The 14,189-nt window shown below is 44.5% G+C and overlaps 1 protein-coding gene across 1 annotated transcript in view; it reads right to left on the reverse strand.

The window, feature by feature from the left end:
• LOC147891046 (adenine phosphoribosyltransferase 3-like) overlaps positions 1-14,189 on the reverse strand; it is an 81,099-nt gene that overhangs the window by 44,035 nt on the left and 22,875 nt on the right. The window contains exons 3-4 of the mRNA XM_087389247.1: positions 4,165-4,257; positions 3,751-3,900 (exon numbers count right to left, since the gene is read on the reverse strand). Of these exons, the coding sequence (XP_087245373.1) occupies positions 3,751-3,900; positions 4,165-4,257 (243 nt within the window). The remainder of the gene's footprint in view (positions 1-3,750; positions 3,901-4,164; positions 4,258-14,189) is intronic.

A 14,189-nucleotide genomic window follows, 5' to 3' on the forward strand; every position in this document is an offset into this window, starting at 1 on the left:
GTTGAAGTCACCTCCAATGGTCCATAAGTTTGCAACCCGAGAGAAGCTCTTTTCATAAAAGGACACAATCCCCTCTCTTATTTGGGGCAAGAAGATTGAGAAGACCTCAATCACAAAATGACCGACTAAGGAAGTCACTCGCTATGTTGGGTTTAAATTAGATAAAAAATTTATTCTCTTCTTGAAACCAATGGCTACAATAGGATCATTATAGATATTAGCAAACCATATTACATCTTACAAAGATGAGATTTTGTTTCTATGAACTCCATTCTGATAATCCCATTGAATTCCTCTTACAAACATATTACGAATCATAAGAGAATCTGAGTTTAAAACCTTAGCACTCAAATCATAAAACTGTTGGATGTAAATATCTATCCCTCAAAATTCATTCGCAAGTAATTTAGTATAAGTGGTCAAACTAATCTTCTTATATGAATCCCTTGCAAAGGATCAATCCGACGTGAGAGGCTTGTCTTCAAATCATGCTACCATGTGACACCTATTCTTTTAGATAACCTTGCATGGTAGTCTGATCAGCATGCTTCTCTTTTCCTAACAAACATCTCGGAAAAAAGAGAGATTCTTAAGAACTTCTTGGCATTGACAATTACATTTGCAAGATTAATCATATCCTACAATTGTTGGGTTTCCTCCTTGAGCGCACTACAATATCTCCTTCCTCTTTGTCTTCCATCTCTAAATTGTTAGGAGAAGGTTCCTATTTGTTTGACATATTCATCAAGTTTGAGATTATGTCTCTCTGCCCCTTGCCGCATGCAGTCCATGCATAAGTGAATTAGAGCTGTGTTAAAAGCTCTCAAGGTCTAGAGTTAAGAAACTGAATGTCACGTGCCTCCACAGTTGCCTTTTGCCTGCATTGTCTCTATCTATGCTATAGTAGTGTAGTCTGCAAGAACTTTGAGGGACGTACATCCCCATAGCCACCTTATACATATGCTACCTCTGTTAACATCACACAGTAGCACAATCCGTGCACCGTGCATCCAAGATGCCTGGCTCCCATTCCATCTTCTATCTGCGCCATCATAGCTCTAGAGCAACTACTTCTCACGTTTGTTTGCACTGTCACATAGTACTTCTATCTGCATTGCCTCAGGATTCACTTACCACACAATTTGATGACTTATGCTTGTTCGCGACATCCAATCGTACAATCACCTCTTCAAAGGATCTTGAAGATTTAAAAAAAGTAGAGCTCTTTTGTCCCCCCAAAAATACCTCACTTTCCATTGCTTTCCAAGCCTCATGGCTTAGAAAGCTCTCCTAGCTTTTCACTTCTTCTCCAACAGTAGAGCTCTTTTGTCCCCACAAAAATACCTCACTTTCCATTGCTTTCCAAGCCTCATGGCTTAGAAAGCTCTCCTAGCTTTTCACTTCTTCTCCAAAGCTCACTCTTTTCTTCTACATCTTATTGACCTCACAATTCGAAATACTTTCCTACCTTTAGCTGAATTTGGAAGAAAAACCACAAATAAGATAGAAATTTCATTTTTCCAAAGCGCGTACATCAGTCCATTAAATTTATGCTATGGACATAAGCAAGCAATAAGCTAGCATTATTGTCAAGAAGACACAACTATGCACGAGTTGAAGGTGTTAGCATCCCACCACAATTCTCAAGTGAAGACCTACTTTGATATCATTGACAAGACTACTCCTTCAAGTCAACTTCCAAGATCTCTTCACCAATAAGTGTGCTATCTAAAACTCACCACCTAACTAAAGCGCTATTAGCTCACCCTCGAGCATTCAAGGTCATAGGGAAAGACATATGGCTTGACTTGTGACCTATATATACCACAAAAGCCCCATCCACTAGGGATGTATCATTCTAGCTCACCACCCACTACAATGGCCTTAGCTATCCAGTTTGATCAATATCCTATCAATAAGCCTCATGTGCCAATATATAGTCACAGTTTACTGCAATAATAAGCAAATAGGCTCCATCCCTTCCAGATCTCCATCCAAATATAACTCTCTATTTAGGATCAGGCGAGTCACTGGCCAACTTGTGTTAGCTAGGGATGTAACATGCATGCTCCATGTTCTCCCTAGCGTGTTCAAGACAGCCTAACCCTGCTGTACTTTTTTTCTCACATCTCCCTCACCAAAGCTCGACTATACCATATGCAAATCATTGTTAATTTTGGGTCTGTTTCTAAAATCATCACCTATCTTCAATGCTGCCCCTGCTGCACATCTGCAAAATTCCAGCCAGCCTGTCCCTCTTTCTAGAAGTAGCGATTTTTGGTGGAGTGCATATTCAATTGACATCTTGCCATCTTCTAAGCTCCATGCATCCTCCCTTCACCTATTCCATCAGCCCAAGCCTCTCCTAGAGATGCTTTCTATAGATTCTTTGTTAGTTTGAGCTGTCAAGATATATTGAGTCGCATTTTTCTTACCAATCTTGGAAATTGATGCCTAGACATGGGTTATATAGAAGATGTTGAAGAGTTCTAACGTTGGATAATCAAATCGTTTTAGCTTTTCTAAAGTCTATTTCAAAAAAGTCACAGCAAAGACAGGTGCCATTCAAGCACTAAATCTACATTCGGCTTTGGAGTTTCTACATATTGTATGTTGATTCAACCTAGGAATCCCTTTATAAATCTGATATATTGTAAACCATGAGCTACACCAAGGATTCATCCCTAGTGGGGGACGTGCGACCTTTCTCACACCCCATTGGGCACTTTCTATCCTTCTCAACCCTACTCATTATGGTTCCAGTTTATTTGATGTAAGGTCAAGGTATTTCCTTTTATGTACGTGTGGAAAATTGGTTTCTTTTAATTCTAAGATGATTTTGTAAGAACATAGGACATGCGCAACACCATCAACCTTTGACAAGTGTATAATTGAGATATGTACAAAATATGAAACAGCAAGTGAAGCAAGGTTGACTTCAAACTGCGTATCATTATAAAAACATAATCCTACTAAGTAGCCATGTCAGCATGCATGAATGGTGGCTAGGATGAATGTAATCTTTTCATATTTTTCACTCACATGCATATTCACCTTTCTGCGGAAATTCCATGACAAGCAAAGGCTTACTTGGCTACAAACAACAACATTAAGAATTGCTTTCATTCACGTAATATTGGACTTTTGTGATGAAATGTTACTCGAATCTAGGGATTCAAGAGATCGGCAGGGAGATGAAACAGCGTTCTATTCCGAGTGAACTTGTCGGGTTCTCCACTTTATGTGGAGATTCAATACATTACATTTTTTCAACATTATGATCCTGATCATCCACAAAAAACTACATGTCTTAGCTTTTAGGCCATAATGCCTCATTTACTATCTTTGCATTGTTAAGTCCATTAGATCTACAATACTAAAGTTGTGAGTGGTGCTTTGAGTCTTGGACCCATTTCATACCCCACTTGTGCATGTGCCTGTACAAACCAAGATCCAAATGAACAAGCATCTAGCACAAGTGAGCATGTGTCCAATGTGTGTGCACGTGCATCCATGCAAGCAAGTGTGCAAGCACATGTGAAGGGATAGGTGCATGATAATATGATGGAATATACGTTATAACTACACCCTCTAGCCCCAAATTCATAGATGCAAAGTTATCAATTACATGTTTGGATTGTTTGGTTCCATTTCTATGAAGGTAAAAGGCAGGCATCTTCCATATAGTCTTCACTTAGGTTTATTCTTTTCAACTTTGCAGATATTAACAACCAAAATGCATGCACTTACCAAGCAATTTAATGGCAGCACACATGGTACCACCTGTCGCAATAAGGTCATCAACTACAAGAGCCCGATCACCTGATTCTACAGCACCTATGTGCATCTCGATACGGTCTCTTCCATACTCAAGAATGTACTCTTCAAAGATTACTTCCCCTATATCATTGACCTCGTGTTAGAATGAAGAAGCCAAGACCTACAATCTCATTTAAAAACTAGTCCGTTTATGAGAGCAAATGAAAGAACAAGACACTAGATATGTATAACATAATAAAAGATAACGTCATAAAGCTAAGACTAGCAAAAAATGTAAAGTAATTAATTCTTGTTAAAGAAAAATTATGTAAGCTTATAATTAGGCTGTGCACAAACTTGTAGAAAGCAACAACAAGCGCTCAAAATAAATAAATTATAACATACCCGGTAGCTTCTTAGGCTTTCTCATGGGTACAAATTTAGCACCAATCGCCAAGGCAATAGGTGGTCCAAAAATAAAGCCACGTGCTTCGATTCCTAAAAAGCACCAAAAACATTAACAAACAGCACACACACACACTCTCTCTCTCTCTCTCCAAACCCTCCCCGATCCCCCCCCCTCCCCTCCTCTGGAAAAAATATTATCAAGATGGTCATCCATGGGTGCCAATTTAACACCAATCACAAAGGCAATAAATCCATGTGCTTGATTCCTACCAGGTACTAAAAATAGTAACAATCAATACTTCAATGGATGTAAACAATCACTACTTTTTGATAGTGATCACTGTCCCATAGATCCTGAAGGGTCTCACGAGGATGTTAATACAATCATATCATCTCTCTCTCTCCAATGCACCAAAAACATTTTAAACCATATGATAGGGAAGGGTAGGAAGCGACCACCATGAAAGCCCTCTCATCATCTACATAGCTCACAATTGATGGGGATGGGAGACGTTGGTGCTCACATGGTACTAGACGGCCTTTCTCTCTCTCTCTCTCTCTCTCTCTCTCTCTCTCTCTCTCCCCCCCCCTCAACCCTTCCTGCCTAGTTTGCTTAGCTCAAAAGTGGTTGTAGAAGAATTATGTCACTACCAAGGGAAAACAACCAGTTCCAATCAAGGAAACCAGGTCGTCGCCTACCAGCAAAAGACACCTTGACACTGTTTACAGGTTGCGCTGCCACCAACAAAGATCCAGATCACGCAGGGCAAGAAGAATCTCAGATCGTATAGCAGGTCAGGTAGAGGTCGTGTAGCAGGATCAGGTCATTAGTAGAAGCAGGTCCTATCTCCAGTTCGTCACTCGTAGTTACAGCTCTGGAAGGGAATTGCTACTCATTTGAGTCCCCCTCCTTTATGACCTGGGGCTTGGCTCTCTCTTTCGGGCCTCGGGTCTTTTATGAGAGGCATGAATCTTCTTGAGCTCTTTCGGTGATGACATTTAGTTTAGTCATGCTCTCTGGATGATGTTTCACACTTTCCTTATAGAGCTACAATGCCTCGATGTACACGTTTTGGGAGACTCTAGCAAATATTTCAGCATGGCATATTTGGAGATCCAGATGCATAGAAGCTTTGGATGACTCCTAGATTGATCCTTCACGCACATTGGCTAGTTTTTGGATAAAAGTATATACACTTTGATGGCCATTTGGGTGAGCATGTAGGGGTCTTCTAGGGTGTGGTTGCTAGGAGGATATTTTCCTCAAGGAGTGGAGTGGCTTCCCTTTTTTCTTGGAGTCAGGGTTGAGATGACACTTTCAACCACAACCTTGGTGCTTTTGTAGCTCTTTTTGATAAGCACATTGTTTGCCCATTCAAGGTACTAGTATGCAACCCACGCGTTGCTGCGGTATATATATAGATAGATAGATAGAGAGATAGAGAGAGAGAGAGAGAGAGAGAGAGAGAGAGAGAGAGAGAGAGGCTCCTTTTGGCACATCGATTGATCAGTTCTTAAATTGCTAATCAATGAATCTTGCATACTTGGATTGGGTTTTAAAATTTTGGCTAAGTCTTAACCCATGGCTTTATGTCCTCCTTTCATTCCATTGAGCTTCCATCTCCCCCTTCCTCCCAAAGTTGAACTACCATCTCCTCCATTCCATTGACCTTCCATCTCCTCCTTCCTCCCAAAGCTGCCTCTTGTCTTTCCACCTCCTCCCCACAGCCTCCTTTCTTTCCACCTCCTTCCTCTCTCCAAGCCTGCATCCAAGAGCTCCTTCTTCGTAACACATGGTAGGCTCTTCTACTCCAAGTTGCCATGTGTCCTAGCTTTTCCCCCCCTTTGTCCATGGTTAATAGGTTAATGATTTTGTTTTCCATGCTATGCACGATATATTTCTGCCATGACCATTTGGTGTTGGAGTATTTTTCATACTTCATAGAAGTATTCTCATTGAAAAAATTTAAAAATAATAAAAGGCATTCTCCTTTGTTGGGGCAATAAATCAGCATAATAAATATTGATCTTGTATGAGCTCCTTGCTGAATGATATTGATCCTTAATGTGCTTCATTTGAGCATGAAATATTGGATTCTTGGCGATGGCAGTGCAACTATCCTTGTTACAATAGATTCCCACTGCATCGTCTCTAAAAATATAGATGTGTTCCAAGATCCATTTGAGCCACAAGAATCCGCATGATGTCAAGCAAGCTACTCTGGTAGGTATGGACATCTATCAAGGATGCAAGAAGTGCACAAGCTTGCATGAAGGGCATGCACCACTAAGATTCATTCTTAAAGGAGGCGTGACAAAGCTACTAGAGTCGGTTCACTCATACATCTATGGGCCTGTGGCTGCAAAGATCACTATTTGGGTCAGGGTTCTTCCTTACCTTCATATATGATTTCAACTAAATGACTTGGATTTATTGAATTTAAAGAAGCCTCAAGCTTTTGACAAGTTTAGAAAATGGAAGGCAAAAGCTAAAAATGAATTAGGAAAAAAATGAGAGACTTTTAAAACAAATTGAAAAAAAGAGTTTACTCCAAAAGAATTTGATGCATATTGCGAAAATGAGATCGAACATCAATTGACAATAGCACAGACCTACCATCAAAATGGAATAGTGGAGCAAAGGAACGAGACAATTGTTTGTAGTGAATGGTATGGTGCCAATACCTTGTCCTCAATCATGTTGGTTGGAATGATGTGGTGCCAACACCCTTTCATTGAACTTGTGGCCATCATTGACCATGCTGGATGACCCAAAAACTTGCCTTGGCCATGTTTTTGAACTAATCTTTTGTCCTTTGAGGCTCCACTTTCAATGTACCAATCATCTCCTCCATCCATCATAGCATGCGGCTATCATTGGTTGTGTCGAATGGTACGAAACTGACACTTGCCATGTTCTTGAACCATTCTTTCGTCCTTGACTTGTGTTTTGAGGCTACACTGTCAATGTATCAATCATCTCCTCCATCTTATCACAGGATGTGACTATCATTGACTGTGCTAGATGGTCTGAAACTTACACGTGCCATGTTCTTGAATCATTCTTTTGTCCTTGACATGTGTTTTGAGGCTCCATTGTCAGTATACCAATCACCTCCTCCATCTATCACAGCATGTGCTAAGCACCTCTCCGTGACCATGACCGTGAAGAGCTGATATGTAGTAACGTTGGCTGCCTTTGACTTGGATTTTTCTTTCAATTGACTTTCATCGTTCTTTTTTTTCCCACCTTTTGCTTTTAGCCGTCCTTTGCAAAGTGTCTCTACTTGTCTCAATACAGGCATTTCTTTTCTTATCTACATCTGCCGACTTGCCCCTTTTCAATCCTCATCGCCCTAGGACTACACTTTTACAGGTTGCCCTTGCCTCTCCTTTTATCAAGCGAGGCCTTATCTCCAAATCCTTAGAAGTTACAAGCTTCGTGCATTGTCCTACAGTAATGGTTGTGATTAACCCCTTACAGCTATGGGAAAGCATGCTAAGCACAAGCCTAACGATCCAAGACGAGACCAACCATTGAAAGCTATTCCCTAGGATGTAGTCATGATATGAATCCCCTCGCTTCATCTTCATATCGAACAACTCTATTTGAGATCAATGATTCTCGCATCTTTGTTGATCCTATATAGGCAAGCTGAATATGTGGCAAGATAGTTTGTACCAATAATAATGGTGAGGGCCTCCACATCTCAAAGCCCCCAATCCCTAATTGCATTGGGATTCACAAGCATCATGACCTTTCGTGAAGCGTCCTTTCAATCTTCAAGCTCCAGCTCCACTCCTATTGTTATCTCCCATATCATTTTTTCCAACTGACTTTGGATCTTCATCTTCCAAAGGGTGTAGTTGGTGCCATCTGACTTGTCTGCATCCCAAAGCTTGGAATGGGCATTCGGGCATCCATGGCAAGTGCTGACAATTGGACGCGGAGTAGTGTATGGTTGGAAGGTGGTAGTAGGTAGGTGTGAGAAGAATGCAAGTAAGGAGGAAATTACAAGTCAGCCTGGCTAGCTAAATTGCGGGGGCGGGGGGGAAGGGGGGGGAGAGAGAGAATAAATTAATTGCAAGGAAACACAAATATGAAAAAGGTAAAACGCTAAACAAAGCAAGAAAGCTGGCTTTTATCCTATGAGTAAATAGAAATAAACAACTATTATAACCTATATCAGGGTAAAATCATATTAGTTAATTAATTATTTGTTCTCGAAAAAAGGGTTATCCTAAGCATGCTAGGCCCACAAGTTGCTAGATCACTCAGATTTAACCCAAACCAAAACCAACGATGAAGGCTTGATGTGCTCTATCTATCGTGCATGTGAGTGATCAGGGCGCTACTCATTCAATTGAGGTACACTCGAAGGTTTGTTCGATCCAAAAGGTTACATCAGCCTCATGCTAGGTGAAGCTAACACACCAAATCGCACCCACGATGCCAAATCGTAACTGAATGAGTCCCGAGGACATAGTAAACCCTTGTGGTTTTGCAAAGCATCTAAGTCTCACACTGCATGATGATAGTTGAGGGTGATCTTTTTTTTTCAAAAAAGAGACTTCTATTAAGTAAGAAAGAAACTCGCTAGAGCAAGCTCTTAGCGGAAATACATCATGCTAAGCATGAAATAAAAACACCTCAAAAAAATGAGCTAGAAAGAAACCAAGGCTGAGGCTGAAAATGCCAACTCAACCCTGTAGAAGTCTCAACAAGGAAGGGAGAGTCTCTCCAATCCCTGAGAAAAGTAACTCTCCTGAAGGAGGCTACTCGAGAGGATCCCCGCATGGTCGCCCATATGGCCATCAAAGTGTGTACCGTATCTGTCCAAGTATTGGCCAAGATCTGATAAGGGTGAACCTGAGAACCCTCCATAGCCTCAGTGCATCTGGCTCTCCAAATGTGCCATGCTGCAATGCTAGCTAAAACCTCCCATGGATAGTCAACCGAGGAATAAGCAGCCCTAAAGAGAGTGGCCGGAACATCCTCTAAAGAGCACGACTCCACAAGGTGTCGTCTGACGTGTAGAGCCCAAGACGAGTCATGTCTCTCGAAGAAAACCTAGGGCCCTGAAAAAGTGAGCCAAGCCACTGATCCCTAGGTCATATAGAAGGGGAGGCGAACAAAAGTGCTGAAAAGTCTTGCAATCCCCTTCCATATGATTCTCACTTGCTGTCTGCAATCCCAAAGGCAGTGCTGTACTGTCTCCGAAGCAAAAAGGCAACGAGGGCAAGTAGGGTCATCCCCAAACCTAGATCTCCAATGATTCACTGCTATCCCACCATGAATAGAAAGCCAAAAGAAGAGAGTGATTTTTCTATTCCGGTGGGATTTCTAGAGCCTCTACCTCTGCAAGTCTGCAGAAATCTGATAATTCTCCCAATTAGGAGCTCTGGTGGGCCTCCAACCCCTACAGCTGAGCTAGAATTTCCTGGCATTACTGACCGTGTAACAAAAGAAGGGGATGCCTTTCTCTCGGTGCCCTTCATCTATCCACTCCCATTCCCTAGGTACCCCCTCCCTGCCCCTCAGCCCGCCCCCTTCCTGCCTTTCCTTCCTCTCCCTTTCCTCTTCCTAGCCTGCCCCCTTCCTGCCTTTCCTTCCTCTCCCTTTCCTCTTCCTAGCCCGCCGCCCCCTCCCTGCCCCTCAGCCTGCCCCCTTCCTGCCTTTCCTTCCTCTCCCTTTCCTCTTCCTAGCCTGCCCCCTCCCTCCCTCTCAGCCTGCCCCTCTCCCCTTCAGCCTCTCAGCCTCTCCCCTTTACCCCTCCCCTCCTCGCCCCTTCCCCCCGCTCCCTCCTCACCTCCTTTCCCTATTTTCTACCCCCCTTTCTCCCGCAACTTTTTTTGGAGCGGAAGGAGCCTCCAAATTGTTAGTGTCGGCCTCCTCACCTCCATTGGCGATGGATACTCCGTCAGCCAATCCTACTCCATCTCCACTGGCCTCGAAAACTATTACCTTTTCTAAAGACGAGCTACAGCAGCTCAAGAAGGATGCAGAGATTGAATGCTCTACCACGTTGCTAGCACGCATCTTCGGGTCTCACCCCTCCAAATCCCAAGCCAGAGATTGGATGCTTGCGGCTCTCCCCCCAGACCTCACTCCACGATTGTTAGATGTTCGTCTTCTGGGACGAGGTTTTTTCCAGGTTGTTTTTGACACTCCAGAGGCTGCAAGCACTGTGCTCAAGGCTGAGTTTTTACACCTGGGACACAGGAAGATCTTCTTTGAAGCCTTTCATATTAGTTTCGACCCAGTGGAGACAGATAAGGAAATCTTTTCGCTCTTCATCAGATTCCCCGGGCTTCCCCAGGTTTACCATCGACTTCTTTCTGTTATTGGGGAGCATTTTAGCGCAGTTGTTGAGATCCCACCCCTCCCTGGGTTACCATTGACTGCAGCAGAGGCAACCAAGGCTGATGGGGTACCTAGAGTTAGGGTCCTCTGTAAGGATCCTAACCTCAAGATGGATCATGTTATGATCCAGCGCCCGGATGGTTCCTTTTTTCGCCAGAGAGTAGAGATTACAGGCAGACAGGATCAGTGTAGGATATGCAGGACCATTGGACACTTTGCCAGGGATTGCCCCCGGAAGAAGAAAAGGCCCAAGAAGCCCTCTGGTACAGCTACCGCCCCATGGCCTCGATAGGGGGGACAGGGGGTGGTATAGGTCCAGCACTTGCTCCTGGGCCTCGGCAGAGGGGTGGTACAGGTCCAACACCTGCTCCTCGACCTTCGCATGGTGGTCCTCCTCAGGATGGTGGTGGTACAGGTCCAACACCTGCTCCTCGGCCTCGACAGGGTGGTGGTATAGGTCCATCACCTGCTCCTCGACCCCCACCTACCTCAGGGACAGGCGACGCTCTCCAGTGGGTTCCGACACGTGTGCAGATCCCTCCTTCAGTTCACGAGGGTACATTAGTGGACTCTGCTTCACTTCGAGCTGTCTCTCCAGTCTCACCTTGCACAGTCCGAGACACTGAAGCTTCGACCTCCTCCACGGTTGCAGCTTCTTCCCTACATCCAGCGGTGCCAGACACTCTTCTTGAGGCAGTAGAGGTCTCCGCGGCTGGGCAGACATAGGATAGAGAGCAGTCCTCACTTCCTCCCTTGGATAGGGGGAAGGGGATGGTTTACACTATTGATCCTCTTCCCTCAGAAGGAATCCTTCGCACTCCGGTGTCTGGCTTGCTTCACAGGAACTCGTTTTCAGCCCTGGCAGATGGTTCAGATTTCCCAGAGGAGGAGTTTGTGCCCGCTACTTTTGGGAGCCAGTGATTGGGTTTCCTATTGACAGGGCTTCTTCTTCAGGTGCCAGGGTTCTTTCCCCCGTTGATTTTCTGCCACTTGGTTCCATCCCTCCCTCCTCGAGCAGGAGGTCTTCCCCTGTTGAGGGGTTTGTTTCCGCCACTAGGTCGGGTAAGGTGTTCCACTCTACATCCTCCCGTCGATGAGGATTATTAGTTGGAACATACAGGGCCTAGGTGGCGTCCCACATCGCTACCGTAGACAGCAGATTCGAGATCAGCTTCATCCAGGTGTTACTGGGGGTTCCATTGATATCTTATTTATTCAAGAGCATAAGTTGGATTCTAGAGATTGTGCCAAGTCAGGCAAGTTGCTTTTTGGCCATACTTTTTGGTCACCTGCCTTGGGCACCAGGGGGGGCACTTCTATTTCAATTTCGCAGGCGGTTCTCCCCTTAGTTGTTGGACACGGAGTCATTGTTCCCTCCAGAGCTCAGTGGATTATTCTTTTGATTGGAGGGCGTAAGGTTGGTTTCCTTAACCTGTATGCCTCCAATGTTAGAGGGGAACGTGTCCTTACGTGGAAGACTTTGCTCTCCTGGGCCCCCATTGTGGATTCATGGGTGATTGTAGGTGACTTTAACATGATCGAGTTACCGTCAGACAAAAAAGGGGGTAGAGAAGGCGGACTTCACTCTTTGGAGAGAGCAGCTTGGGATGCCTTCCTTTTTCACTTCTGTGGCAGAGATACTTGGTGTGATGATGCCTTTCTTATTCAGCCACAGTCCCTCCTGTTCTCTTGGTCGAACAGGAGGTAGCAGATGCCTATTCATGCACGCATTGACAAATTCTATGTAGATGACTGGGCACTAGACAGAGGTGGATCGGTATGCATTGCTGCTGGGGTTTCCACTTCAGACCACTTTCCTGTTGTGCTGGCTATCTCAGAGCCTCACTGAGAGGCCGGTCTGCCAGCATCAGGATTCCAGATGCCTTTTACACAGAGGAGGACCTTACAGAGGCAGCCCTGCAGATATGGGTTTCTCATGTCCAGGGTGGGCAGCCATATCCATCACATGTAGCCGCTGCCCTTTCTGGTATTAGTGACTTCTACCGCTCAGTTGCTTGTACCAGGAGACGAGATATTCTCAGACGTGAGATTGGTGTTCGCCAGCAGTTGGCAGCTTTGCAGAGGGAAGAGCAGAAACGGCCTTCAGATGCTTGGATTTAGGAGCGCCTTGCTGCAGCAAGGGCTCATCAGCAGTTATTGCTTGATGAGAGAGGAGAGTATGCCTTTCATGCACAGGAGTCCTTCTGGATTCAAATGGGTGGTAGAGTCAATAAACACTTTTTCTCTACTCTTGGCCCTTGACATAGTAGAGAGAGTGTATCCCAGGTTATTGACTCACATGGGGTTTTACAGACAGAGCCTGATGATGTCTTACGCATAGCTTCAAATTTCTATGCCACTCTTCTTACTGCTGATTCTGAGACACATGATAGAGAGGATGCTAGACAGGCTATTTGGCAGAGCATCCCTGTGTTGGTGAATCCGGGTATGCATGTTCTACTCGATGCACCTTTCACCAACACAGAGTTCAGGACTGCACTTTCAGCCCTTCACAAGGGCAAGTGCCCAGGTTCGGATGGCCTCACCCCATCTTTTTTCCTTGCATTTTGGGATATGATTGGAGACTATATTACTTCAGCCCTGCAGGCCATTTGGGACTCTGGCGAGATGCCTCGGTCGCTTACAGAGGGTCTCATCCACCTTATCCCAAAAGGAGGTTGCAGAAATTTAGTGTCCCAGTGGAGGCCTATCACATTTCTGGGGACTTGCTACAAGATTCTGGCCAAGGCTATCAGCCTCCGATTGCAGCCACTTCTCCCTGATCTTATTCATGACACTCAGACGGGATTTGTGCATGGCAGAAGCATTTTTGATAACATTTTTTCTTTCTGGGAAGCTTCAGAGTGGGCCATGCAGAGTGGCCAAAATCTTGCCATTCTACTTTTGGATTTTGAGAAAGCTTATGACAGAGTAGATTGGGGTTTTTTGGAGGGCACCCTTCTACGCTTTGGTTTTACTGATGTTTGGATGAGAGGTGTTTCGTCTTTGTACAGATCAGCCCATAGCCAGGTACTTATTGGTGGGGTAAGGGGTGAGAGATTTCAGATTTCGAGATCAATCCGTCAGGGAACCCCCTTGCTCCTTTCCTTTTTTTGTTCGTAACCAAAGCTATGAGTATCTATGTTAGATCTCAAGCTGACATCTTTGGGCTGAGACTTCCCATCAGAAGGGAAGAGGAGCTTCTTGACAGTGAGTTGGCAGATGACACAGAAGTTTACTTGGATGCCACTCCACAGATGCTCACTTCTTTCAGGATAGCATTGGATTTATTTTGCTTGGCGGCAGGGACGCAGATAAATTGGCATAAATCCAATGGCTTTTGGATCAGTGATGAGGACACTCCAGGTTGGGGGCTTGACATAGGATTCACTTGGGTTCAGAGGGGTGAGCCTATCAGGTATTTGGGCTCCCAGGTTGGCTTGGATATTTCTACCATGCAACAGTTTGCTCCCGTTTTGGAGAGCATCAGAAGGAAGCTTCTTTTTTGGAGTTCAGCCAAGCTGGATCTTGCCTCAAGAGTTGTGGTGGTCAACCAGGTCCTCTTGGCCACAGCCTGGTTTGTTTGTTCATGCTGGTGCCATTCTAGGGACTGCATCATTCAGCTCAGAAGACCGATCAGAAACTTTCTCTGGAGTGG

The sequence above is a fragment of the Dipteris shenzhenensis genome, chromosome 18, assembly GCF_047967505.1.
Source record: "Dipteris shenzhenensis isolate YYH24624 ecotype China chromosome 18, Dip_SZ_1.0, whole genome shotgun sequence".
In the NCBI taxonomy this organism is placed as follows: Eukaryota; Viridiplantae; Streptophyta; class Polypodiopsida; order Gleicheniales; family Dipteridaceae; genus Dipteris; species Dipteris shenzhenensis.